This window comes from Canis lupus, chromosome 14 (genome assembly GCF_011100685.1).
Source record: "Canis lupus familiaris isolate Mischka breed German Shepherd chromosome 14, alternate assembly UU_Cfam_GSD_1.0, whole genome shotgun sequence".
In the NCBI taxonomy this organism is placed as follows: domain Eukaryota; kingdom Metazoa; phylum Chordata; class Mammalia; order Carnivora; family Canidae; genus Canis; species Canis lupus.
This window is the reverse complement of record NC_049235.1, coordinates 8,110,295-8,135,335: the sequence shown is the minus strand read 5'-3', so window position 1 is coordinate 8,135,335 and position 25,041 is coordinate 8,110,295. Positions and strand designations below refer to the sequence as shown.

At 53.8% G+C, this 25,041-nt stretch overlaps 1 protein-coding gene across 1 annotated transcript in view; it reads left to right on the top strand.

The window, feature by feature from the left end:
* The window catches only part of SND1 (staphylococcal nuclease and tudor domain containing 1), a 427,586-nt gene extending 416,493 nt beyond the window's left edge, over positions 1-11,093 (top strand). The window contains exons 18-24 of the mRNA XM_038556610.1: positions 1,487-1,628; positions 4,760-4,883; positions 5,769-5,838; positions 6,902-7,015; positions 8,531-8,734; positions 10,342-10,386; positions 10,489-11,093. Of these exons, the coding sequence (XP_038412538.1) occupies positions 1,487-1,628; positions 4,760-4,883; positions 5,769-5,838; positions 6,902-7,015; positions 8,531-8,734; positions 10,342-10,386; positions 10,489-10,554 (765 nt within the window). The 3' untranslated portion in view covers positions 10,555-11,093. The remainder of the gene's footprint in view (positions 1-1,486; positions 1,629-4,759; positions 4,884-5,768; positions 5,839-6,901; positions 7,016-8,530; positions 8,735-10,341; positions 10,387-10,488) is intronic.
* The last annotated feature ends 13,948 nt before the right edge of the window (positions 11,094-25,041 follow it).

Sequence of the window (25,041 nt, the reverse complement as noted above, 5' to 3'; positions counted from 1 at the left end):
CCCAGGTGACATCTCTCCCATCCCCCTCAGCCACTCCCTAGCAGCCTCCCCCATGCTCAGTCCCCCAGTTTGCAGGGCCCTGGCCTCCCCTTCTAGTGGAAGCATACTCACACCACGCTGAAGGCGGGAGCAGGGCTTCTGCAGGTGTGACCCAGGGAAGTTCAGTAATTCTGACATTCCTGCCCTTGGGCTGCTTCCACCAGCCGTCTGGGGATCTCAGGATCACCTGAGTGATCATGTGGTCAGACTTGCTCCTCTTGCAAGGGAAAAAAAGAAGATGCAGGAGGCACATGGCTTGACCAAAGTCCAACAGCAAATTCAAGGACAAGACACCCCATCTCCCACCTACAACTTTTCCTACTGCTCAGTGCTGCCCTCCATTTCTAGATGCCTGGTCACTGTCGATAATGCCCCCTCAGAGATCTCTGACACCCAGATGCCTGGGTTCAGATCATGGTTCTGCTGCTTCTAGCAAGCCTGGGTGCTTCCAGTTCTTGTCTGTAAGACAGGGCAACATTAATACCTATCCGAAGGGTTGTCATGAGGATTCAATGAATTTCTGCTTGGAGCATGTTTTGAATAGCGCCTGGCACCTAGGAAGTGTGTATGTTTTGACTAATACTTTTGTCACCCCCTGTTCTTGTGTATCTGTGGGGACCCTGTGTGTGGTCCAGCCCCTCACCCCCTTCTCACTACTCAGCTGGACACCCCCGCCCACTCCTACTCTGACAGGCTTCACTACTGGGATAATCTCCTGGCCGCAGGATCGGACTTGACGCGCTGTCACACGGAATCAGCTTCTGAGCAGCTGTGGCCTTGACAGTGCAGGGCCAGGGGAGGAGGGGAAGGGCCTGGGTGGAGGGGAGTGGCCCAGCTTCTGAGCTGCAGTCAGAACAACCTGCTTGCAGTGAAGACAGAGAAGGTGCCGAGAGGAGGCATTCTCAAACAGTGACAGACCCTCCCCTCCACGGCGTAGGGCTGTCACTTGGAGAGCGTCAGGAGCACCACGGCCCTGGACAGTGTGAGGGCCTTGGGAGTTCAGAGTGACCCCTCCGGAGTGCTGTGGAGGAGGGTGGTGGGGATCCAGAACCACTGCAACACCAAGGTTCTCATGCTCTGGTATGTGTGAGGATTGCCTGGGTGCCTGCTTTGGTTTGTTTTACTTTCTCTGAGTGCAGTTATAACACATCCTAACTTGGTAGACTGTGTTGGGACCCAGGTACCAGCATTTTTAATAAGCTCCCCACTTGCTTCTGATACCTGCCAGCATTTGAGAAATGATTGATCAGAAGAACTTCAGAGTGCTCTCCTTACCCAGTCAGAGGTAGGAGAATTCTAGGGGCTCAGCTCAGTGTGATGTGAGTGCCCTGTGGTGACTCTACAGTCTCATCCCAGGGGTGGCCCCACTTGCCCACAGCCCCTTTCCTGTGTCCTTTCTGGCTTTACTTCCTAACCCCCTAACCCCCTTTGCTGACTGCACATGCAGGTCTGGGCCCATTATGAGGAGCAGCCCGTGGAGGAGGTGGTGCCCGTGCTAGAGGAGAAAGAGCGCTCTGCCAGCTACAAGCCAGTGTTCGTGACTGAGATCACTGATGACCTGCACTTCTATGTGCAGGATGTGGAGACCGGTGAGTACGCCAGCCCGGCCCGCCTCCAGAACCCCCTCGGCTCTGCAGGGTTGGGGAAGGGCACAGCCTGTGCATTCCAGGGGCCTCTCCCAAATAGCCTTTGGCAACTGGCCATCCCCTGGGCCCCACATGCTGCTCTGTGCCCTCAGGTTATTTCATGTACCGCAAGTGAGCCCTGGAGTGGGTGAGGCTAAGCAGGGTCTCTGAGGGCTGGTGAGGTAACCCATCTGGTCTGGGTGATACTCAAATTCTTGGGGAATTGTTTTGCTCTTCTCAGACACCCCTGGCTGGGCTAGGCATGGGGATTTGTAGCTCTCAGAGTCTATCAGGAAGCAAGGAAAAGATTGACACAATGTGGTCAGGAAGCACAAACCAGCATCACTTAACCCTCCTCCCCCTCAGCTTCCTTGGGAAGGCAGCAGGAGGAGAGGAGCCTGGGCTTTTTTCTCTGGGGTTTCTCCTTCTCTAGAGGTTACCATAGCCCTGAGTGGTAGCCAGTTGCCATGGAAACAGGCTGCGCTCAAGGGGAAGTCATCCCATCCCCCCCCCCCCCCCCCCCCCCCCCGGCCCCGGCAGTCTTTCTGAAGGACCCTCTGTCTCCATCCTCCTCCTGCCTTCAAATGCTGTGCCCTGTGACCAGGGGACACCTCAGCAGATACCTCAGGCTTCTGGAGGACAGAGCAGTAGAAGCCACTCTTGCAGCCATGGCCCTGTGACCCCTCCGGCTCAAATTCCCACCTCCACTCCCTTTGCTCTCTACCCTCCCCTCCTTCCTCTCCTTGAATCCCTCTGCAGGGAACCATTTTAGTTGAGAGTAGAGGGAAAAGCTCTTATAGCCACCTCGGGGTCCAAGAAGCCAGATCCTTGCAAGGGAGAGGAGCCTGAGGAAGTCAGTGGCACTCGAGGCAGCCCCGTGGGTGGCAGGGTATGGCCTGCCCAGCCCCCCGGTGCCCCCTTCCCCTTGCCTGGCCCCTCCGGATCATCAGCCACTTCCCTCTAATGACATTTCTCAGGCAGCTGTTCTGTGGCCATGTCAGTTCACCAAGGAAAACCAACTTTCTTGAGCCCTGGGCTGGTTCTGCCTGGGAGGGAAAAGAGCCAGAGAGGGGTAGAGATGAGCTAATGAGCCTTCAGGATGAGGTTCCCTTGAGGTCAGCTGCAGTCCTGCTGGGCATTGCCAGGTCTGGGTGGTGTGACAAAGAAAGGAGTCTTTGACTGGTGGTCCAGGCAGGAAGAAGAGCTGTTTCTGAGCACAGGAGCCAGGAAGAATGGGCCTCAGGAAGCTCAGGAAAAAGGGAGCTTGAAGAGCTGGCCAAGGTTCAACAGCTCCCTAGCAGGCTCTTCCTGGCCTCTCCAGGGGACAGAGCTTACAGGTTCAAGGCTTCAGCCAATAATCTCAGAGGTTTCCTGGGCATGCTCTGTGCCCCACCTGGCTATCTCGGTCAGCTCTAGGGAGCCAGAACACTGCAGCGAGTAGTGGCCAAGGTAGGAGAAAAGGAACCAAGGGGGAAACCATGTATTCTTGAAACACTGGGGAAGGGGGTGAGGCGCTTGTTGGCACGCTATCTGGAGGGCTGTAGTGGACTCCTGAAGAGAAGACCTGACCTTGGTTCCATAAAATCCTTGAAAATAAACTTCAGCAACTACAGCCTCCCTCTTCTGAAACCTTTCATCCTCTCCTAGGGGACATCCTCTTGCCTTGTGTCTCTTCTCTTAATTAAAGCCTGCCTTCAGGAAGGATCTAATGAAATGATGAAAGCTTTGCCATTAGCTGTAAATGACCAGCCAGGCTCTGTGTAAGGACTTGTTTGCAGGAGGCAAAGTCTGCTTCTGTTGCCTTAGAGCAAAAAAATAAAAATAGACCAAGTATGGAAAGAATTTGTCTTGTAGAAAGTTTACTGCTGGGTTGGGGGGGGAGGACAGCTGTTTCCTAAAAGTCCCTGTTCTGAAACTGGGGCTTATGAATGCTGGGACAGTGGCCCATGCAGAGGTCCAAGAGTGGACATGTCTTTGTGAATGCAGAGTGCATCTTCAATACAGTTGAATTCTTAAGCATTCTGCATGTGTCAGGGATTTATTAAGCCTTGCAAGAGCAAACAGAACCAAGTGAGCAATGGTCTGTGCCCTGAAGGAGCTCACAGCATAGTGGCAGAAACATAAACCAGACAAGGAACATATAAGGCCAACTGTTGACAAGTGTACCAACAGCCAGCATGTGTTAGGCACCTGTTACAGTGTGGCCATGGGCTCTGGAGGTGGAAAGAAGAATCCCATACCCACACTACATGAACCCAGCTACCCTTAACTCAGAGAGCAAAGGGGGCACAACAGGGCTGATGCAGAGCTAGAGGCAGGGCCAAGGGGGATGGGAAAGTAAAGTTACTGGGGACTGATGCTTAGCTGAGTGGGGCCGGAGGACACAGCATTAGGGCTTGAGGAGGGAACCTGAGAGGACCCTGGGTGTTGCCAAATGTGATTACCAGTTGATGAGCAACAGGGACTCAAGATTGGGGAAAGATAGGCAGGGAAGAAGACTCTCCCCCACCCACCAAAGGGAGCACAAGTTGGAGTGGGAGGTTGGAACGCCAGCAGTACCAAAGCTTGCTTTTGCATGTACCTGACATGGTAAGCAAAGCCAGAGTAGCCAAGTTTGAATATACTCTGGGTTCTGCTCCCCATCTTCTGTGGTTCAGAATCTGAGGCTCTTTCCTTGCCCAAGGTTGTGTGGGGCCCATCCTTCATGTTTGTCCCGGGGAGACACTGGCAAAGAATGGCTGCAGCCCTCATTGAATGGGTGTAAGCTGTCCCACTCCCACCCTGGATGAGGCCAGCTGGCCTGGCTCCACATCCCCATGTTTCGTCCACCTACTTGAATGGAGCCCAAGAACATCCCAAGTGACTTCCAAAGCCCTGGCTGGTGGATTGGAGAGCTGATGTTGTGTGGTTGTGTGCCTCTGAAGCCCAACGTGTCAGCAAGTCCCTGTCCCACTTTTGAAGACCGTGTAAACCTCTTGAGCAGAGACCAAAGAGGACTTCCCTGTGGAATGGGGCAGGCCAGTGCCACAGGCAAATGCAGAACACCATGCCCTGCCTGCTCCCCAACCCAGGTCTCACTCCTTCTTCCCCTGCAGGCACCCAGCTGGAGAAGCTGATGGAGAACATGCGAAATGACATCGCCAGCCACCCTCCTGTCGAAGGTTCCTATGCCCCCCGCCGGGGAGAATTCTGCATTGCCAAGTTTGTAGATGGAGAATGGTAAGCCACTTGGAACTGAGCAGAGTCTTAAGCAGGAGCAATAGCAGGTCTGTCCTCAGGGCACAGGCCTGCATAGCTACCAGGTAGACTTCAGGCATTTGCCTTAGCAACCTGGTTTCCAGCAGGTGGTGATTGACTTTGGCCAGCTCTCCAGTATGACCCTCCTCATTGCCCACCACCCTTCTGGGGCCTATGATTTTCCTGCAGCCCAGTGAGCCTCATGTATAGAAGTAGTGTCTCTTCTTGTTCCTGGGAAACTATTGAGGGAGCCATGGCTGGCTGAGACTCTCCGACACAGCCCTCACCCCACACGGGAAAAAATGATGTCACACGGGGTAGGGAGGGTGGAGGCTGACTCTTAGTGAGTCCAGACCAGCCGCCCGACCCTCCAGCCCAGCTGTCTGGAACATGAGCAGGAGCACTCACAGGCTGCAAGAAGGTCACTTATGTCTGATCTACCAAGAGTAGGGCCCATGGCCTTCCCTGGGTGACGAAGTGACTTGGATGTGTTCCCTGCCGCGGCCTCCCAGACAGATCTGCCGGCTAATTACAGCTGCTGTTCAGTGTGCTGGCTTTAAACAGCAGACATCAATCTAGTCATTAGTCTTGTTGCTTTATGCCCCAAGGACACATTAATCTGCTCCACATGCTCCCTTCTCCCTCCCCCTGCTCCCAGTGAGGCTCTGATTCCATTAGATGGTGGCCACCATGCCCCGCACCTGGGCCTTCATGGAGTCTGAGAACTGCCCTCTGCGACACCCAGGGGTGTTCACTCTGAGCCCAGAGCAGGGAAGTGTTGTGCCACTTCCCTGCTGTCACTAAGGCTCCAGGGAGGCCAGACTCTCTAGGGCTGGCCCTTGAGCTCTGCCTGTACTGCCGTTGCAGGTACCGCGCCCGAGTGGAAAAAGTCGAGTCTCCTGCCAAAGTGCACGTCTTCTACATTGACTATGGCAATGTGAGTGTGGGGGACCAGGAAAGTGGAAGAGTAGGCAAAGAGGGGGCCCCCGGGGGGCTGCCAGGGTCATTCAGCACAATAGTCCCCTGCGTCAAGTCCCTCTGAGCTCTCAGAGGTTCCTGCAAGCTCTGAATCCCTTCCTGACTCCACGGTGAGCATGTAAACATCTCTGCGGTTCGTGTTACAGGCCACTGAACCCTGAGAGACCAGGCACAGCTGATGTATCTCATCAGAGGTCTCTGAGCTCTGAGGAGTCTCCTTTCTGGGCACTAAGGATGAGTGCCCAGCCACACCCAAGGTTGGCTCATCTTCTGCCCAACTTCTTTGAAGAGAGAGCCCATGGAAGTTCTCACTGCCCCACAGCTCCTGGTCCTCATGCTTGACTAGGTGCTTGTGTGCTGATCCCCAGCACGTGCCCAAACCTAGGCTTGCTGGGAAAGGACAGTCGTAAGGGAGCAGAGTGACGAGCACCCTTGAGAAAAGCCCTTAGGGCTGGGCCTGGGAGTCTGTTAACAATTCTGGAAGATTCCCTGTGGGCACGGCAGCAAGCAGCAAGGAGAGAAATTTGGAGTTCAGAACCATGCTACTCCTGATGTTTGTCCACTTTCCTCAAAGGCTAGGCTTGAGGGTCAATTAGCAGAAGCCCAGAGTTGGTCCATGCTCCCAACTTAGCACCAGGGGATACACAAAAGAGGTCCTGCCATGTTGCAGGACTGTCGGGACCCTCAGTGTGTTTTTCCAGCAGAGCACCCCCTGGCCTGTGGAAAAGTATTCAAGGAATCACAGAGGGAAAGCATTGGGAAAAGGTGGAAATCGTGGCTAGAGATCAGTGATCAAGTTGATTATTTTAGTAGACACCAGGTGTGCCAACACCAGGCCCAGGGTGAGAAGGTGTAAGCCATGGCTGCCTGCTTGCACATGCGGCTAAGTGGGAGCAAGTCGTGGCCGGGGCCTGAGTTACAATTCCAGAGACCCAGTCACAGGAGTCATCTTGTGAGAGAGTAAGGGCAGGGGTGGGTGGGCATCAAGTATGTAATGCTCTTGCCTGACATGTCCTCTGCAGAGAGAGATCCTGCCGTCCACCCGCCTGGGGACCCTCCCACCTGCCTTCAGCACTCGTGTGCTGCCTGCTCAGGCCACAGAGTATGCTTTCGCCTTCATCCAGGTGCCCCAAGACGTAAGTCTTCCTTCCTTCCTTCCTAAGAAGGCTGTCCCGTGACATTCAGCCACTGATGGCGGCCCTCACAGGCTACTAGGAGATAGAAACAGTGACCATTAGCCTTTTAGTGACAGGACTTAAGAGATGGGAGTGACCAAGGAAGTTGAGGGAAGGTGCCACAGAGGAGGTGGCATTAGAGCATCTGAGCTGATTCTGTAGATGGATGGGCCCAGTGGGCCAGAGCACTTTGGGCAAAGACTAATCCACACGGTTGGGAGTCTGGGACCTTGTGGGCAGTGGCAAGAGATGAAAATGGAAAGATAAATCAGGGCCTGATGGGTAGGGGCAGGATTTTCGGCATAGGTGTGACACGGTCAAATCTGGTTCTGCAAGTTCCTCCAGGGGCCATTGTCAGAGACTGGATGGGATAGTAGTGGAAGTCCAGGCTAGACACAGTGACAGCCTGATCACACCAATGTGCCACAGGGGCACTGTTTGGGGAGGGGAAGCAGGAAATGCGGAACAGAAGATGACTGGGTTTCTTACATGTGGCTATGATGTTGTTGGCCGAGATACTAGGACAAAAAGGAGCAAATTAGGGGCTGTGGGAACTCCAGGCAGCTTGATAGTGTTCAGTTTGGAAAGCGAGGAGACCTAGAACCACAGAGTTGGGAGCCAAAACCATGGGCACATATAGGACAGTATGTGGAAGACAGGTTGTGGAAGAGAGAGTCTTGGCAAATGCTGGCCTTCCCAAATCCAACGAAGAACCTGAGACAATGTGCATCCAGAGAGGAAAATGTGGGCTCAGGGTGGCAGAGCCACCCAGTTTCCAGAAGTGAGGAGCCGATCTGCAGTGTCCAGCTCCCTGGGGAGGTCAGGCATAAGGCTTGGCGAGTACCCTTGGCTTCAGCCCTAACAGAGGTCCCTGGTGCTCAGAGCAGGGTCTGAACAGCCTGCTTGGAGCTGCTGCCAGATGGAGGGTGCTAAGGAGCAAATGGTAGGGTAGGAATTGGTGCCATAGAACATTTTATGCCTTTTCATGAAATTTGCTGAAGGGCAGAAGAGAAACAGCGGTAGAAAGTGGTGACAGCATAGGTCAGGGGCATGATGGAGAGAGCCTGAGAGGTCAGTGCATGCACAAAAGCAGGACTATGAGGGGTCAGGGCACTAGAGCACAGTCTGGTGGGGGTGGGAGATGATGGGGGGCCAAGACAGCAAGTGGAGGGTCAGTTTTGGATGGACAAAAGCCACTTTTTCTCAGAGACAGAAGGCAGGTGGGCAGGGTATAGGGGTGGTGACAAGATTGGGATATATGCAGATAGGCTAGGTGGGGAGGGAAAGGACAGGCCAGGGAGAGGGGATGCTTCCTGTCTGGAGGCTCTTTCCTTCCTTGTTAGGAAGTGGGGAATGAGATGCTTGCACCTGCTGGACACTTACTTGGAGGTCCGTGAACAGGACCTGGGGCCCACGTGGCTGTCTTTAAAGCTCACCCTTCTGCCTCCCACTAAGCTGCATGTGTGTCTGCTCCAGGAGGATGCTCGAACAGACGCTGTGGACAGTGTGGTACGGGATATCCAGAACACTCAGTGCCTGCTCAATGTGGAACACCTGAGCGCTGGCTGCCCCCATGTCACCCTACAGTTTGCTGATTCCAAGGGGGACGTGGGGCTCGGCTTGGTAAAGGAGGGCCTGGTCATGGTGGAGGTGCGCAAGGAGAAACAATTCCAGAAAGTGGTACGTGATGTGGAACCAGGCTGCCAGTGCTCCCCACCTGCCATCACAGGGGGGCTGGGGCCGCATCAAGAGCCAGTGACAAAGCAGGGAACTCTCCATCCTGCTGTTCCTGCTAGAGAAAGATAATGGATTTGGGTTTGTTGGGGTTTAAAAAAAAAAAAAGCTAATTACATCTCAAATTAATTGGCTGCAGGCTTGGCTGAGAATGCAGCTATAAGCTAGAGCGGGAGGGTCCCTTAGCATGTGCCCCCAGGTGGCAGGCTGGAAAAGCCTTGCCAGGGGTGGCCTGGAGAGGGCCTCCACCTCCCTTTATCATTCCTTCTCTCTAACATAAACTCCCAAGTCTGGAGCCAGCTGCTCACTTGCAGTGCCACTTGGAGCCAGATTCAACTGGGATGGGCCTAAGGGACTGCCCCTGCCACCCTCCTGCCTCTCTGAAAAGCCACCCCCTCCCCCCCCCCCCACCCGCCCAGAGTATGGAGCTGGGCCTGAGTCTTCCGGTGCGGAGATGGGGAAGGCACCTGGGGCCTCGCTGCTTCACAGGCTGGACCATGAAGGGCCTGTGGCTGACACCTGGGACCCACCTGCACTGCCTTTCTTACTAAGCATTGGGAGTTGGGATGGGCATCTCCCCCTCAGGACGGGCTGGGGGGAAGCCTGTGCCCTCCTGCGGAACCCAGCTCCTCCCCACAGTCTCTCTGAGAGGAGGGATGAGAGCGGCAGTGCTGAAAGCAGCCTTCTCTCTCCAGTGTGCCTTTTCCCAGGCCTCTCTTTCTTGCGGCCTCTGGGTCTATGGCACTGGTTGTGCAGGATGGTGATTCATTTGGAACAAGACCACAGTGTGAATTGCTACTGTGTCTCCTCTGGACAGGAGAAGCATGACACCCCTAGTCTTCTCACTAGAGACCCCCAGTGTCTTGAGATTGCCCTTGGAGTTGACCTAAATTTCCCTGTAAATGTTTGAGCTCTCACTGTCTCCCCTAGGAAGCTACCCATAACGTCTCTGGTGTCTAGAACATTCCTTTGCCCAGTATCTGAGAATAAACACCCTACAAGTGTTCATTCATTCACTGATTTTCTTTCAACAAGGTTTTATTGAGGGCCTACGAACCTCCGTGAGTAAGAGACATTTCTGCCACTATGGAGCCTACATTCAAACATGAGTTGACAAAAAACGTATATACTGAGTCAGTGAAATTAACTGATAGGAGATAAAAAAAAAAAAAAAAAGATAAATGCAACGGAAAAAGAGAAAATAGAAATAAAAGGAATCAGTGTGGGGGAGGGATGATTAGAATTCAAAATGGGATCATTTGAGGCATCACTGAGATGGTGATGCTTTATCAGTTCTCAAAGAAGCAAGATTAGTAGCCAGGTGGACATGAGGGGAAGAGTGTTTCGGGCAGATGGAAGAGCCAGTCCAAAGAATCAGGGAACAGCAAGAAGGCCCATGTGACCATGCTCTTTGGATTCTGTTCTGAGGGAGCTGGCGACCCGCTGAGTGGGGGAATAACGCAGACCAGACCCAGGCAGCCCCTAGGGTCATTCTGGCTGTTCAGTGGCAAATACCCTCTTTGTGACCTCCCTTTCTTCCCTTGTCCCTCCAGATCACAGAGTATCTGAATGCCCAAGAGTCAGCCAAGAGCGCCAGGGTGAGTTTTTGCCTCAAGGGCTCCATGGGAAGCTGAGAAAGGGGGCTTAATTCTAGGGTTCCAACGGGTCCCACCTCACAGTCATTTTCTGCCTTTTCACAGCTGAACCTGTGGCGCTATGGAGACTTCCGGGCCGACGATGCTGATGAGTTTGGCTACAGCCGCTAAGGAAGGAAGCGGGTCTGGCCCCCAGCCCCGCTCACACCAGTACCTCCTCCTCTGCAGGGAGGGTGTTTTCAGCTCCAGACCCCAGATCAGGGGTGTAGATTGGGTCCAGCTTTGCTTCAGTGTATGGAAATGTCTTGTGGGGCACCATCTGGGCTGGAGGTGGGATGGGGGAGCCCAAGGCTTTCAGAGGGCAGGCCATTGTCTTCTGAGATGACAGGCACTGCTGTCCACAGTCTGTCCCAGCTGATTTTGTGTTTTTATTTGGCAGTTTTGTTTTTAAAGTTGTCCTCAAATCAGGAACATGAAAGACTTTGTCCTAACATAGGGCATGATCCTGACACCCAAGGCCAGCTGGCACCCCACTTCTATCCCAGATTGCCTTTCTCCCCAGCTCTCTGTCCACCTGTTGATTGATTATGTGATTCTTCTGATACGTCCATTCTCAAATGCCAGCGTGTCTACATCTGCCCCCTGCCAGCCCTCCCCACTTCTGTATTTAAAGCTTTCAAGGCCCAATAAAATAGTACCTGCTGTCTGCAGCTCTTATTGGTCATGGTGGAGTCCAGAGCCTGGGGTCTTGACAGCCCCAGCAGGAGAAGACTTGGGCACTTGATTGACCCTCAGCATAGTCATCTGCATGCCTGGCCTCAACCCTAGAAACGGCCAGTCAGGGGAAGCAGAGCAGTTCTTCAAAGTCATGGGCAACTCCCAGAACCTGGGAGGCATGATGGCACCTGGCCATCCTGCAGAAGGCTGGAGAGCTTCTCTTTTAACTCGTCAGTCCAGACTCCCCACTGCACGTGGCTGCCCTCAAGGACCTGGAAGATTTAGAGCAGCTTGGCAAGCAGTGCCCAGGAGTGGCCACACACAAAAGGCTGGGCTCGGTCTCACCAGGCCCCTATGGAGAGTCGCTGATACTGTCCTTTGCCAAGTTCTGCTGGAGCCCCGGCAGGGGGTCAGAAGGAACTCTCTTCCCTCTCCTGCTGTGGCTGGAGTAAAGGCTAGCACCAGATAAGCTGGCACAGTGTGTGTTAAGGATTGGGGGCCCCAGTGCCTGCCCATCTCCTTCCAGTGTGTGTTCTTTGGAAAATGGAGCTGCTAGAGGACAAGGGCAAGTCCAAGAGGGGTCTCGGCTGCTCGCCAAGGAGACCCTGACATTCCAGGTTAGTTCCTGCTCTGTTTGACTTAACAGAGTAACCTCCAGGGGATCGAGGTAGAGCTGGCCACAGAGCTCAGAAACCCCAGGCCACTCCTCCCCCCTTCCCCCCTCCCCTGATGGAAGAGGGAGGCTCAAGAGCAGCCACTGTCATGTGCAGTGAAGAACCTGTTGTGTGAGTCCGAGAATGCTAGGGAGAGAAATGAGGTATACGACAGGTCACCACAGTGTCCTGGGAATCTGCCTCATCTGTGCAGCCCTGCCCTTCCTAGGCACATAATCCTGTGAAACATGGCATACCTTCCTGGTGGCCCGACATTCAATCCCCCATTTCCAATCTGGGATGGTGCTCCAAGCTGCCATATAAGGTTGGTCCTTTGATCTTGAAGAAAGTCAGGGGAGGTGGTAGGGCCTGGCTGGCGAGCTCTTATTCCTAAACCAAACATCCTAGATCTCAGAAAATTCTGGTTCTTGGCAATTCTGCTCCTACACCTGCTTGTTGAGGCCCAGAGTTTACATGGGGTTCTACCCAGAACCTGTCTTTTAGGTGAAAAGATATGTGCTTCCTGAACTCAGGGTGCATTCTAGCTAAGGAGAGAGGTGAGTGGGGGAGAAGTGTGTGTGCATCTCTAGAAACCGTGTGCTTCCTTTCCCTTGAAGACTCCCATTTCTGCCTGCCTGCCTGCCTGCCTGCCTGCCAATCCCTCTGGGTTAGAGAGCTTATGGTCCTCAAATCAGACCCTTTACGGCCCAGAAAACTAGTTTCCCATGACTTACTTCATATAGCCCCTGACAGGGCCCAAGCAGTCAGCAGAAGTGTGAAGGTCCCTGCCTGTCTCCACTCCTGGAGAAGCTGTCCTGCCCCCAGCAGGCAAGCCCACTCCCTGTGGTCTTACATTTTCTTATCATGCATGGAGGAGGCTAGTCATAGAGAAGAGAACTCCCGCCTCCCCCGTTTCTCTACCTCCTGGTGGGGTCCAGAGGCAGGTCAGGATGTACTCCCCATGAGCTCCATTGGCAGGGGCAAGATGCCAGCCCACTCTCTAGCAGAAGGGTCTGAAATCGGCTCACTGTCTCCACAGTTGCCTTGGTTACATCTGCGCCCAAGGATAAGCCCTCCGTAGCTCTGCAATTGAAATGATGCCTGAACCTTCCTACTTCTTTTCTGTCTCTTCCAAGGCTGGTTTCAACCCAGGCTAGACCGTTCACAAGGCTGGACGGTGCGGCTGCCAGTTCATCTCAGTTCCTCCCCTGCACATCTGTTGAGTTCCTGGGGTCTGTTGTAGGCGGAGCTGGGACTGGGGTGACGGGAGCCAGGCACATAGGATGCAGAATTTCAGGGGGGCACTCAGCGTGTGGATGCATTAGAGGCTTTGCCTTTTGTCCATACTTAAGATCAGCCAACACCAGCACTTGCACCAGTAGCACCAAAAACTTCTCCAGAGTCCCTTCCCCTGCCTGCCTTTCCAGTTGAACCCAAAAACCTCCTGAGCACCTATTATCCATCCATCCACCCACCCACCAAGTGCAGATTAAGACCCAGACAACACTGGGTCCAGTGGATGCCAAGGCTGTCTCCATAGGCCCCCAGGAGCCATGCAGGCCAGGCTGGAGCAACTGAAACCTCCCTAACAAGCCACAGCCATGGGCAGTGCACCAGGACATGGGGAGGGCGGCAGAGTCAAGCTAAGAGGTGGAAGGAAAACAGCATGCTAAGCTCTAGACAGGCTCTGGAAGCTTCCCAGTCTCTGAGGGCTGATGCATCAGAGCCCCGGGTTTGGGCTAGCCAACAGGGAAGTACTGCCACTCCAAGACCCTCCCCAGTGACTGTCATCTACCTTCTCCCTGCCAGCAAGCAGGACCAGAATGGAAAGGGGGGGGAGGGGGGAGGGAAGGGCTTCTGCAACTGTCTCTACTTTATTTATGGTTTTGATTATTTCTGCATCCCAGGGAGAGTCAATGGACCCCTTTCCTTGCATTAGCTCATGTTGGGAAGCATTGGGGAGGGGCTGGAGAACTGGTGCCTCAAGAGTAGTTATTGATGTCCTAATTACGAGAGGATGCTAATTTAATTTGAACCTAATTACAGTGCACTACCCTGGGTGGCATGTGTTTTAATAATTAACGTCCTTCAGATGCGTAGGAGTATGATAATATTTACACTGGGTTGGCTAGCAGCCTGGGGAGGCGGGCTGGGGGCCCATCCGCCACCCTCCCCCCGGACAGCTTGGCTGCTAGCAGGTGGGGAAGATGGCATATGAGTCTTGGTTGGCTAATATCTTGTCATCCTTCCCAGGGAATATGCTTGGGCCTCATTTCCAGCCACTTCCTTGACCCAGCAGGCTGCTCTGCTCTGTGGGGCTCCAGGCTGGAGCTCGGAAATACACAGTGACCAGCAGGATCAGTGCTCAGAACGCCAGCCTTCCTCCCCCAACCTAGGCCGAGCTACGCAGATGAGAGCCCCATCCCTGGCTTCCCCTGCCTGCCAGGGCCCATCCCATCCTGGGGAAGGGCTTGTTTAGGCAGGAGAGAGAGCTGCTTGGTTTCTCTTCCTTTTTTTTATTGGGGATACTTATAAGGAAATACAAATTTGGAAAAGTCCACAAATTAAAGGATACAGGGGTTTCCAAAGTGAACATAGCCATGTAAATATACACAAGTCAAAAGAACGTTACCAGCTCCTCAAACTTGCTCTTCAGTCACTGTCCCCCTCCAAAGTAGTGCCTCTCTTGACCTTGCTCCCAGTCGAGGGTTTTGTCTGTTTTGTGTGTGTTTTTTTTTTTTCCCAATTTTGTCTGGTTTTAAGTTTAACATAGGTGGAGTCCTGCAGTATGGATTCTCGCGTGCCTGCCTTCTCTCGCTTTGTATGTCTGTGGGCTGTGTCCTTGTTAGGTTCGTTTTGCTGTGTACCTTGTTTCTGTATGTACTGTTGTCTGAATACACCACTTCTTGGTTATTATGAAGGAGTCAGATGCTCAACAATCTGCTAGAGCCAGAGCTATGCCAGTCCCTAGAGGAGAAATCTGCTCATTCTAATTATGCAACTGGGGGACAGGAGGTAACACTAGATGAGATGGGGTAGCAAGAGGACAGGGCAGGGCAATTCCACCCACTACAAACGTGGAATAGTGTGGTTGCCAGAGTGGCTCCCTTGCCCCGCCTTTCAAAGCTCCCAGAGATGGGGAAAGGGTCTGTCAGCATGTTCTAGAAGCCAAGCAGAGGAACCAGGTGCTTAAGAGGTGATCTAAGGAAACAGCGTCTATCAGAAGCCACTCTAGACCAGTGCTTATTTAAGTGTGGCTGACCAACCAGCTAATTCAGAATCACCTGAGGTGCTCGTTAAAACACAGCTTCCAAAAATTGCCAGGACTCACTGGGAGTGGCAATGTGAACCATCCATCACAGTAGGAGGACAATGGGTAATGTTTGTGCAGTTGATAAAACAAGAACTGTCCTGTTTAGCAATGATGGTAACCACCAAAAAATCTGAAACAGATGATTAAAAGTGGTTGCGTATAGGTAACAGCTGAGTGTTGGGAGCACTTATTGTAACTCCCTGTGTATCAACTTTTTCATCATCGGTGAGTATTTCTGATTTTTTATTTATTATCAGGTAAATCTGCATGTATCGCTTCCCACTCCAGAACCATTCCCTCAATTCCTGTGGTCCAGGGCCTGGGAATCAGCACTTGTAACAAGCTTCTTTGGTGATACTGATTAGTTCTCAAGTTCAAGAATTAGCTATCACTGTCCAAACTCATTTTATAAGGTAAGGAAGGAGACAAAGTGACTTGCCCATCTAGCTTATTTATGGCAGGGCCAGGAATAGAAAACCAGTCCCTAGCCTATGTTCTCTACATCATGGCTTTCACCTTGGCAAGTGTCCGTCCCCATGGGCCTGGCCCCCAGGGGCCTGAGGACCTGGTTCAGTTGAAGGAAGCCAGGGTGCCCTTGCCCGGTTCAGTTGAAGGAAGCCAGGGTGCCCTTGCCTAGGTACAGGGAGGCGACCCCTCCAGTGAGCAGAACGCTTACAACCTTGCTCTGTGCAGAGCCACTGCACTGACTACCATGTGCAAAATGCCACTGCTTGTCCTGCCCTGGCAGCAGCAACATCCTCAGGTGGTTTTCTCAATAGGAATGGGTCTGCCCTGAACCTTTAACCCTCTGGTAGTGAGGCACTTAGCACTTAGTGCCCTCCTCCCCACTGCCTCTAGGCACTGTTCTAAGTGCCGGGATAAAGGGAAGAATCATCCCTCATATCCGCCTACAAGCTGCTGAGGGCATCAGATACTGGTGATAGGAAAACCCAGTTAACCTTACTGATACAGGTGTATGTACAAACATGGTGGCGTTAGCTTGTCAAGTTGACAATGTGCATGCCCACGATCCAGCGATTCCCTCCTGACTACGGCCAAGAGGTTCTCTCTTGTTCTGCATGTGTGAGAACCACCCCCACCAGGAGTTGTGTGCAAGAAGGGTCACCAGAGTTGTGTTCCTGCTAACACAAAACCGGCACCACAGACGCCACAAGGTGTATACATACAACGGAATATTATTCAATGAAAATGAATTGTGAGCATGCAGAAAAATGGATGAATCTTAAGAAACAAGAAAGCACATCTCAGATGACTTAATGCCATTTGAGCATTATTATATAAAGTTCAAAACCAAGTAATACACTGCTTACATACATAAATATTAAATGATAATTTAATGTATGGGATGTGTCTGAGAGTGTAAGGGGCTAGAAGTTATGGTTAGAGAAACCTCAAATAGCACTTGTCTACCAAGGAAAGTTATGGGAGGTTTTTCAAGGACGAGGTGACTCAACAGGTTTGCCAGATGGAAGAATGGGTCTAGTCCAGGGGCCACATAGCACCAAGGACCAAAGGCTGTCCTCGCCAGCCCTGGGTGCTGACCAGCTGAGGTCCCATTGGCCCTGTGGGGAGAAGCAGCCAGGGTGAGTGGGCAAGGCCTACATAAGACACTTCAGGGTTCCCACATCACTTTTCAAGTTGATGTATAACTTTAAGATACACAAATTTAAGTATATGGCTTGCAGATGTTCATAAATCTGAACTTCCCTGCAACCACTCAGATCAACAGCATCCCAGAAGGTTCCTTGATAGTCCCTCCCTGCCCCCCTAAAAGTAATGACAGAAGTATGTCACCATAGTTTTGGCTGTTGTTGGTGTCGGGCTCTTTCAAAAGACATTTTTCCCAAAAACAGCCCTGGGGGAGTGAGGCTGTCGCGTGGTCTCTAGGGACCTTTATGAGAGCATCTAAACCTGGGACTGGAATCGACTCCGGACAGGACAGGGGCCTCACAGCTCCATCATGACTGCCTCAGGACCTTGGACAAGGCCAGCAGGAGGCCACAGTCCCTGTCCCTGCTGCCTGAGGGCGTTGGCTGCTGCCACCCTGACAGCAGAGATCCATCATCCCAGCTCGATGGAGTCATTCTATGCCCTGGGCTCAGCCACTGTGCCCTGAGAGTGTGACATTGATGCGGTTCAGTGAGCAGGCGGCCTCAATCCATAGGTGTTATCTGGGTGCCTGGGCCGAGGACGCCAGCTCACCCTCTACTCTGGAGTGGATGTCTGGTGCTCTTCGCAGCCCCCAAGTGTTGTTTCAGGCCAGGTGAGCGTGGCCCAGGGACAGAGTCCCCAGTATTAACATTTCACGTTCCCAGTTGTCCGTGTGGAAGCAGGAGAAGACACAGCTGCAGTTAATCTAAACAGTCCCCGCTGCACTTCGGAAGGTGGTGTTTGCACGCACAGATGGCCGTGGGCAGGAGTGTCTGGGCCTCAGGCTTCATAAGAGGCAGTGGTGTCGGGGCAGGCGGCACGGTGGCCCGTGCTCCCAGCCCCCGGCTGCTGCCCTGCCAGGCTGTACTCTCTCCAGCCTGTCCTGCGGCGCCTGGCTCAGAGTCTGGGACTCGGAATTAATTGCGGAGTTTAGGCTGCATTCAAAGGCCAAGTTGCTAGATAGTCAACCAGATTAGTAATTATTAGGCTGAGTTGATGCTGGTAGAGTATGTGGAAATGAGACTTACCTCAAGGACTCAGGACAGCGTAGGGGCCGAGGACACACCTCTGAGGGCAGACAGGCTGCCCTAGCTTGCCTTGTACTCATGGAGTGCCCTTGGGCAGGTTAAGTAAGCTCTGAGGCTGTTTCCTTATCTGTAAACTGAAGCTAAAAAGGTAAAAGATCCAGCCTTTACAGGTGATCTCAGGATTCAGGGCTGGTGAACGGCCCACATGTCCTGAGCACCTGCATTGCACTGGAGATAGCAGTAAACACAGCAGAGGCCTGACTTCACAGACTAGTGAGGGCGCAAGCCCACAACCAGCCGAAAGTTCCACATGGACACCTTTCCTTAGAGCTAAACTCTGGACCTAGTAGGCAGGAGGGAAAGATGGTGGTAGGGGTTGGCTGTGAGCATAGGTATCTCTCGACGACTGGCAGTTTGATTAGTAGACCTGATAACATGCCAAAGAAAATGACTCCTCCCTGCTGGTGTGGTGAGTGTGGTGGGGCAGCCAAGGGGTAGTGGGCAGAGACCAGGGTGCAGGGGCAGTGCTAGGAGAACAGGGTGCTACAGCAGTCCAGTACAGAGCAGAGCTGCCCTGACCCATGGCAAGAATCCTAGTACTGGCGGTTACCAGGGCACCATGCCAGGGAGGAGATGGGAACACCCTTGGGTGGACGCTCCCTAGAACCCCCTCGTGTCCACCAAAACCATGGGGTCAGAGGGGCACACTCCAGGACACCACAGTGCATGACTGTTGGGGGCATTCCCATCTGACAGGGTAGCAGGAGAAGTCAGTAAAGGGCAAGAGCATCGAAAGCCTCATGGAGGCCCACCATGGTGGCCAGTTAAGTGGTCTCCTACCCCTTAGGGAGAGAGGCCTGTGTAAGCAAGACAAGTCTGGGGCTGGACTTCATCCCTCCAGCTGTGAACATTTGGGGAGGGCAGTCCCCCAGGGGCAGCAGGCACACCCAACCAGGGCAGGGGGCTTCCGTGGGAAGGTGGGAGGAGGGTGGGAGCAGTAGGCATCAGTAGGAACTGGCCCAGTCTCCTGTCTCTGCCTGATCTGTAGAGGGCAGCTCCCAGAGGAAGACCTGAGGCAAAGATCTCCAAAAGTGCCATGAGATCGATTGATAGTGACTCCCTAGGGTGCTATGTAGAGAAGGATTCCAAGGTCATGCCAGAAAGTCAGCTGTAATCAATTCCTGATGTCTACCAAGAGATTGGGAAAGAGGATCATCATGCATGTCCCATATATTTGCTCTTGGTGTCTTCTGGGAAGGGGCTTCAGACCCATTAGAGCAGGGGTCACTTGCTTCACATTTCTGACCGCAGGCATCTTACCCTATTACTGAACTGTGTTCCAATTGCAAGGAATGTGTTGCAGTTTAATAAACATAAGCTAAGCACCTACTGTGTGCTGGCCACAGAAGACCCACAGCTGAGTCCATCAAGTTCCCTGCCCTGTCAGGGGACATCACCTGCAGATATTTGAATCCTGTCAACTTTAGCAGAACTAATTTTCCTAGGGAAGGAGAGGCGCCTAAAGGTGGAAACAGGGCGTTCTCCAACAGCAGAAAGAGTTGAGGCCCCAAACCTGGAAGTGTCTGAGTGACTTGGGCTGGGGGCATTTCCTGAAGACTAGCTCTCCATTTTCCTCTGGTTTCAGGCCAGTGGGCCCTGGAAGAGTACTTCTCAAACTTTAACATGCATATAACTCATCCGGGAGTCTTACTAAAACTAAACTAAAAAGGTTCAGATCCAGGAGGCCTGGGGCAAGGCTAAGAGTCTGCATCTCTAACAAACTCCCTGAGGGGGCTCAGGCAGTAGAAGCAAGGCCTCCCCACTTCCCTTTTCAGAGCCTACCAGAAGGAGGTGGGTAGAGAAACTGCCTGGCTATGAGACCCTGCTGTGAGGTGGACCAAGGCTTAAGGTTGGAGACCAGGAGAGAAAACAGTTCATGCTGTAAAGAGCTAGAAATCTGAGAGAAGGATCCAGATCCTGACTCGGCTCTCCAGGCTGGTTGACTCTCTCCTCTAGGAGTACCAGCGACAGCATGGGAGAGCGGCAGACCTACATGACGGAGTGGAGGGTCTCTAGATGACAAGCTAAGATCATGATGTCAGCAATAGCTAACAATTGCTGGGTGCTAGGCTAGGCGCTAAGAGAGGAGGACTGTTTGCCCCCAGTTTTACAGATCCCCTCCAGAGACAGGCCAGGTGTTATGGATCTACGTGTCCGTCCCTGGCCCAGTATTTGTCAGAGAAGCATGTATGCAGTGATGTATAAATGAATGAATGAACGAATGGATGAATGAAGTGCAGCTCAGCCCCGCAGAGGGAGGGTACTGCGTGGAACCAGGCCGAGAGAGAATGGGAAGCAAGGCTGGAGCACCCAGGGTTCCCCATGTCCCCACAGCCGTCACCTTGCCACCAGCCCCTGCAGGACTCTGGCAACAGGCCAGCCGGGGGCCTGTGGCCAGCCTTTGCTTGGAAAAAGAAATCCTTAAGCCCTGTTGTTCCAAGTCGATGACACCCTAGTTCTTTTTGGGGATCTCTAAACCCAGGTCCGCTGTGCGGAAGCGGGCAGGGCAGCACCCGGCACTGGAGGCTGACATTACCCAGATGTCCTTAAACGCGGCTGTCGCCCCTGTGCCAGGCCTGCGCCAAGCACATCACGTGCCTGCTTCCCACGGCGCTTTCCTGCGGTCCGAGGTCGCGGGCTGAGGTGGGCTCCCAACCCCAGCGACCCGGCCCACGCACGAGGAGCAGCGCCCCCAGGGGGCAAGACGAGGGCGGGAGACGAGGGGTGGCGCGGGGCGCCCCCTGTCAGCAGCCGAGGTTGGGGGGCTCCGTGGCTGCCCCGCGCCCTCCGCCGCACGGTGCCGCAGGGCCTCCGACCCGGAAGCCGTCGTCCCCCCATTTTACAGATGAAGAAACAGAACCCGGGAGAGGAAGCGACTCGGCCAGGGCCGCAAAACTAGCGAGGAGGAGGGCCGCGGGGGGGGGGGGGGGGAGCGCCCACGGGGGGGAGCGGCCACGGCCCCCCGCCCCCCGCCCCCCGCCTCCCGCCGCTGCGCCGGGTGCCCCGCCCCCACCCCCACCCCCACCCCCACCCCCACCCCGCGGACGGCGGCTGCTTCTCCGCCGGGGCTCGGGGCCGCGGGGCGCCACCTCGGGGCGGGGGGGGGGGGGGCAGCAGGACCGGGCGGCGGGGCCGCGCGCACTGGGGTCCGACGCGCGCGGCCGAGAGGCCCGGCACCTCCCGCGCGGGGAACCGGCGCGTTCTGGGGCTGCCAGGGGCCCCGCGACCCCAGCCCCAGAGCAACCCACCGTCTTCGGGTCCCCATCCTTCCCCCTGAGGTCTCGGGCACTTTCTAAAATTGCCCTTGCTCCGCCTCCTCCCTCCCCCCACACCCGCCCCATATTCTCCACTCCCGTCCCAGGAACCGAGGCAGGCACCCAACTCCCCATCTTCCCGACTCCCTGCTGTCAATAATCCCTCCCACTCATCAGGGTAACAGAGACACAAATAATCGGAGCGGTTCTAAAAATATGGCTCCCGGATCAGCAGCATCAGCATCATTTGGGAACTTGTTAAAGATGCAAACTCGGGCCCCACCTCAGACCCCCTGAAACAAACGACTGCAAGGAGCCCAGCGGGTGATTGCGAGGCACACGACGGTTTGCCAGCCGCTGATCTAAACGTGCTTCCTTTATTCACTCATCACCAGACCTATGCAACTCGGCCAGCGGAGGAGTCGCACCCTGAAGCCCCAAGATGCCCCCCTACCCAGGCCCCACCCCGCTGCCCACAGGGAGATGCTGTTCAATAGCTCACGGATGGCAGACAGGGCAAACCAGGGACTCAGGAACAGGAAAGGAGGCCCCAGGTCCAGGCCAGGAGCGAGCCAGTGGCTGCTAAGGGTCCCCCTGGAGTGAGGTGTGATGCGCTCACAGCACCCAGCATGGAAGCCATAGGGACAGAGAATGAACCTCCTCTGCCCTTGGCAAACAAGGACAGTCTCTGGAGGGTCAGGAGTCTTTTGCCAGGAGTAGAGAGGAGGCAGTCTGGGGTGTGTGTGTGTGTGTGGGGGGGTGATGGACAGGGGGAAGGACAGGTTTTTCTGCAGGACAGGACCCTCCTTCATCTCTGGATGCACTCCTGTGGGCTGACCACCTGAGGAGGAACCCAGGCTCTGGGACTCAATGAAGAAAAGGTCAAATTTCTGAAGAGGAAGAGGAACTATGAGCCACATGGATCAAGCCAGTGGGGTTTGAACACAGCCCAGAGCATTTCCCTTGGCTGCATTCTGGCGGGCAGGGGACAGGAGAGGTGGGAGTATACTGCACCCTCTGGTAAGGTGGGAGGAATGGAGCCCCTCCTTGTTTCCTGCCTTCAGGAGGGCTTCAAATGGGCATGAAACCACGCCCCACCCCGCTCCAAATTGTGTTGTCACTTGGAGCCTAATGTTTGATGGCATTTGGGGTACCCCAGAACTCTGCTTGCCATGAGGTGATGGCTGTTATTTATGCCTGGGCCCTGCTCTGATCTCAGGGAAAATATCTCATCATAAATTGGCATGCCATGGCAAACAATTAAAAGAGGAAAATAAACCCCAGTGCAATCTCAGGGTGCTTGGAAATGAGGAATTACAAGGTGGTGGCATGAAAAAATTATATAAAAATCTATTTTTACATCACAATAATGTGCTTTTATACGGGTAGTAATTTCTGGATGTGCAATAAAGTGGCTTTTACATCAGGCAGAATCAGAGTTTATAGGCAATTGGTGCTTTTATCTGGGAAAATATAACTCACCCATCCCCACATCATCCATCCTGCAGGCAGCAGGCATCATCTTCCCCAGCACCATCAGTACTGAGGAAATAATTATGCAATTAAAGTGTCTGCCTTCTGGCCCCCATATCTCCCAACCACATCTTCCAGCTTCTGTCATTGACTTCCCCAAAGATGGGACAGGCCAGGGGCCCAGAAAAGGGTAATGGACCACTGTCTCCACTGGGCCAGAACAGATCCCAAGGCCTAGAGCAAACGCTTCCACCCCCAGGGCCAGCAAGCATTCCACAGCCACTGGTCTGCCACCAGCCAGGCACTGTGCTAGGAACCTATGAGTCTGGGGCCCAGTGCCTGGCTTGGAGAGCTTGCAATCTGGTGACAGTCACACTGTAAGCAAGTGGATGAAAGCTACCTATGGCAGGTAAGCCCAGGGAGATGAGAGGGTGCAGAGGAATTTGGGGTGGGAGGGGTGAAGCATGGCCCTAAACCTGAGGCGTCTGTTGGGGAGGGGGGAAGTGAGCTCTGGAACTCTGAAGATGAGTGTGTCCTGGAGGGCAGGCCCCAGGCCAGGCAGTGTCCTCAGTGGGACACCAAGGCAGGCGATGAGAGCAGGCGCTAGCTGTCCTCAAATGCAGAGTGGGGCCACTGTCCTCCACTATCACCTAGTCTAACCCAACATTTTATGTATTCTTTTCAAATATCAGATGCTGTATCATCAGTCAGGGTCCCAGTATAAACAGGTAACACATTCCATTCAAGAAAGCCATATGCTTGAAGGTGTATGGGTAGAGTTGAGGGAAGTCAACAAGAAATGACGCAGGATCCCAGGGCCAGGGAGAGAGAGGGGCTGTTACCACCCTGAGGCCTGGAGGAAGAAGGGCAGGGGCAGTAGCTGGATGGAGAAGGCCATCAGGTGACCAGACTCGCCATCACCTAGAAAGATAAACAAAGAAGACCGAAGGGAATGAGGCAGGTTTTGATGGAAGGGAGAAGCCAGGGGAAAACCCTGCTTCACTCTCCCTGGGCTTTCTGGTCTCTGCCAGTGCCTTCCAACGGCCACCCCCAACCCAGAAGCCTGCGATCAAGGGGGCGGCCTGGTGCTGCCCAGACGGGTCAGCCTCAGGGCAGAGAGCAGGGTGGAGAATAGATCTGGATTTGCAAACAGAAGACATGCAGCCACTGGCACATAGTGGCAATTATTGGAAGGTCTGGTGATTTGGCAAAAAAGTGACTATGATTAATATTCCTATACAGTGAAATTCTATAGTTTTCTCACATTTTTAAAGATATTTATTTATTTATTTATTTATTTATTGAGAGAGAGAGAGAGAGGGAGAGAGAAACAGAGCACATGAGCTGTGGGAGGACAGAGGGAGAGGGAGAAAGAATCCCACACAGACCTTGTCCTGAGAGGGGCAGCCCGATGCAGGACTTGATCCCATGACCCTGAGATCAGGACTCAGCCAAAACCAAGAGTCAGCCGCCTAACGGACTGTGCCACTCAGGAGCTGCTCTTCTCACATTTTTGGTTCACCAGAACCTATATTCAGCGAGAGCCTTGGCAGTCTTCGTGACCAGGGAACCCATGTGACGTGGAGGAAAAGAATTCACGTGGTAGTGCACAGGGGGTGTAGACCAAAGTGGCCGTTGTGGGCAGGGAGGCGGCAGGCCCGAGGCAAATGCGGCTCTGCCTGTCCTGAGGCCTGGCGTTTCTGCTCCTGGCACAAGCCCCAAAGACCTCCTCACACACAGTCTCCTACGGGGGCAGGCGGATTCCGCGTGGTGACGGTGACGGTGACGGTAGAGGGAGAGCCACCCCGGGGCGGCTGCGCCGGTCAGATGCCCGGGAAGCAGATTACAGGCCCTCTGCCCCGGCAAGGAGGTAGCTGCCCACGTCAGCATGGGGTCCTCAGAGCAGGACGGAGGAGGGAGAGCAAGACAGACGATGAGATCCATAATTCTGAGGCACTCAAATAAGATTAAAAATACATGCACGCAGGGCACCTGGGGGGCTCAGCTGGTTAAGCATCTGGCTTGGTTGGGCTCAGGTCATGATCTCAGGGTCCTGGGATCGATTCCCACGTAGTTGGGCTCCCTGCTCAGCGGGGGTCTGCTTCTCCCTCTGCCCCTCCCCCACACTCATTTTTCTCTCTCTCTCTCTCAAATAAATAAAACCTTTAAAATAAATAAAGTAAAATAGGAGGAAACAGTAATAAACAGATCCCAAGGCATGTTTATGAGACCAGATGCTAGTCCAATGAGACCCTTTCTGGGGTGCGGGGTCCCCGAAGGCCTCTGGCCTGAACACGCATGGCAAGGAGTTGCTCCAGCTGTGGGAGATGGCCCCGCAGCAGCCACGACCGTGACCATGGGATGACTGGAGGGCTGACAAAGTTCTCAGCACAGAACTATGTCTTACCGACTGGCCTGTCACAGGACTGACAAGCCACCATTAGGGTTTCTTTGCTTCCACCTAAAGCCTCTTCTTCGCTAAAAAGCAA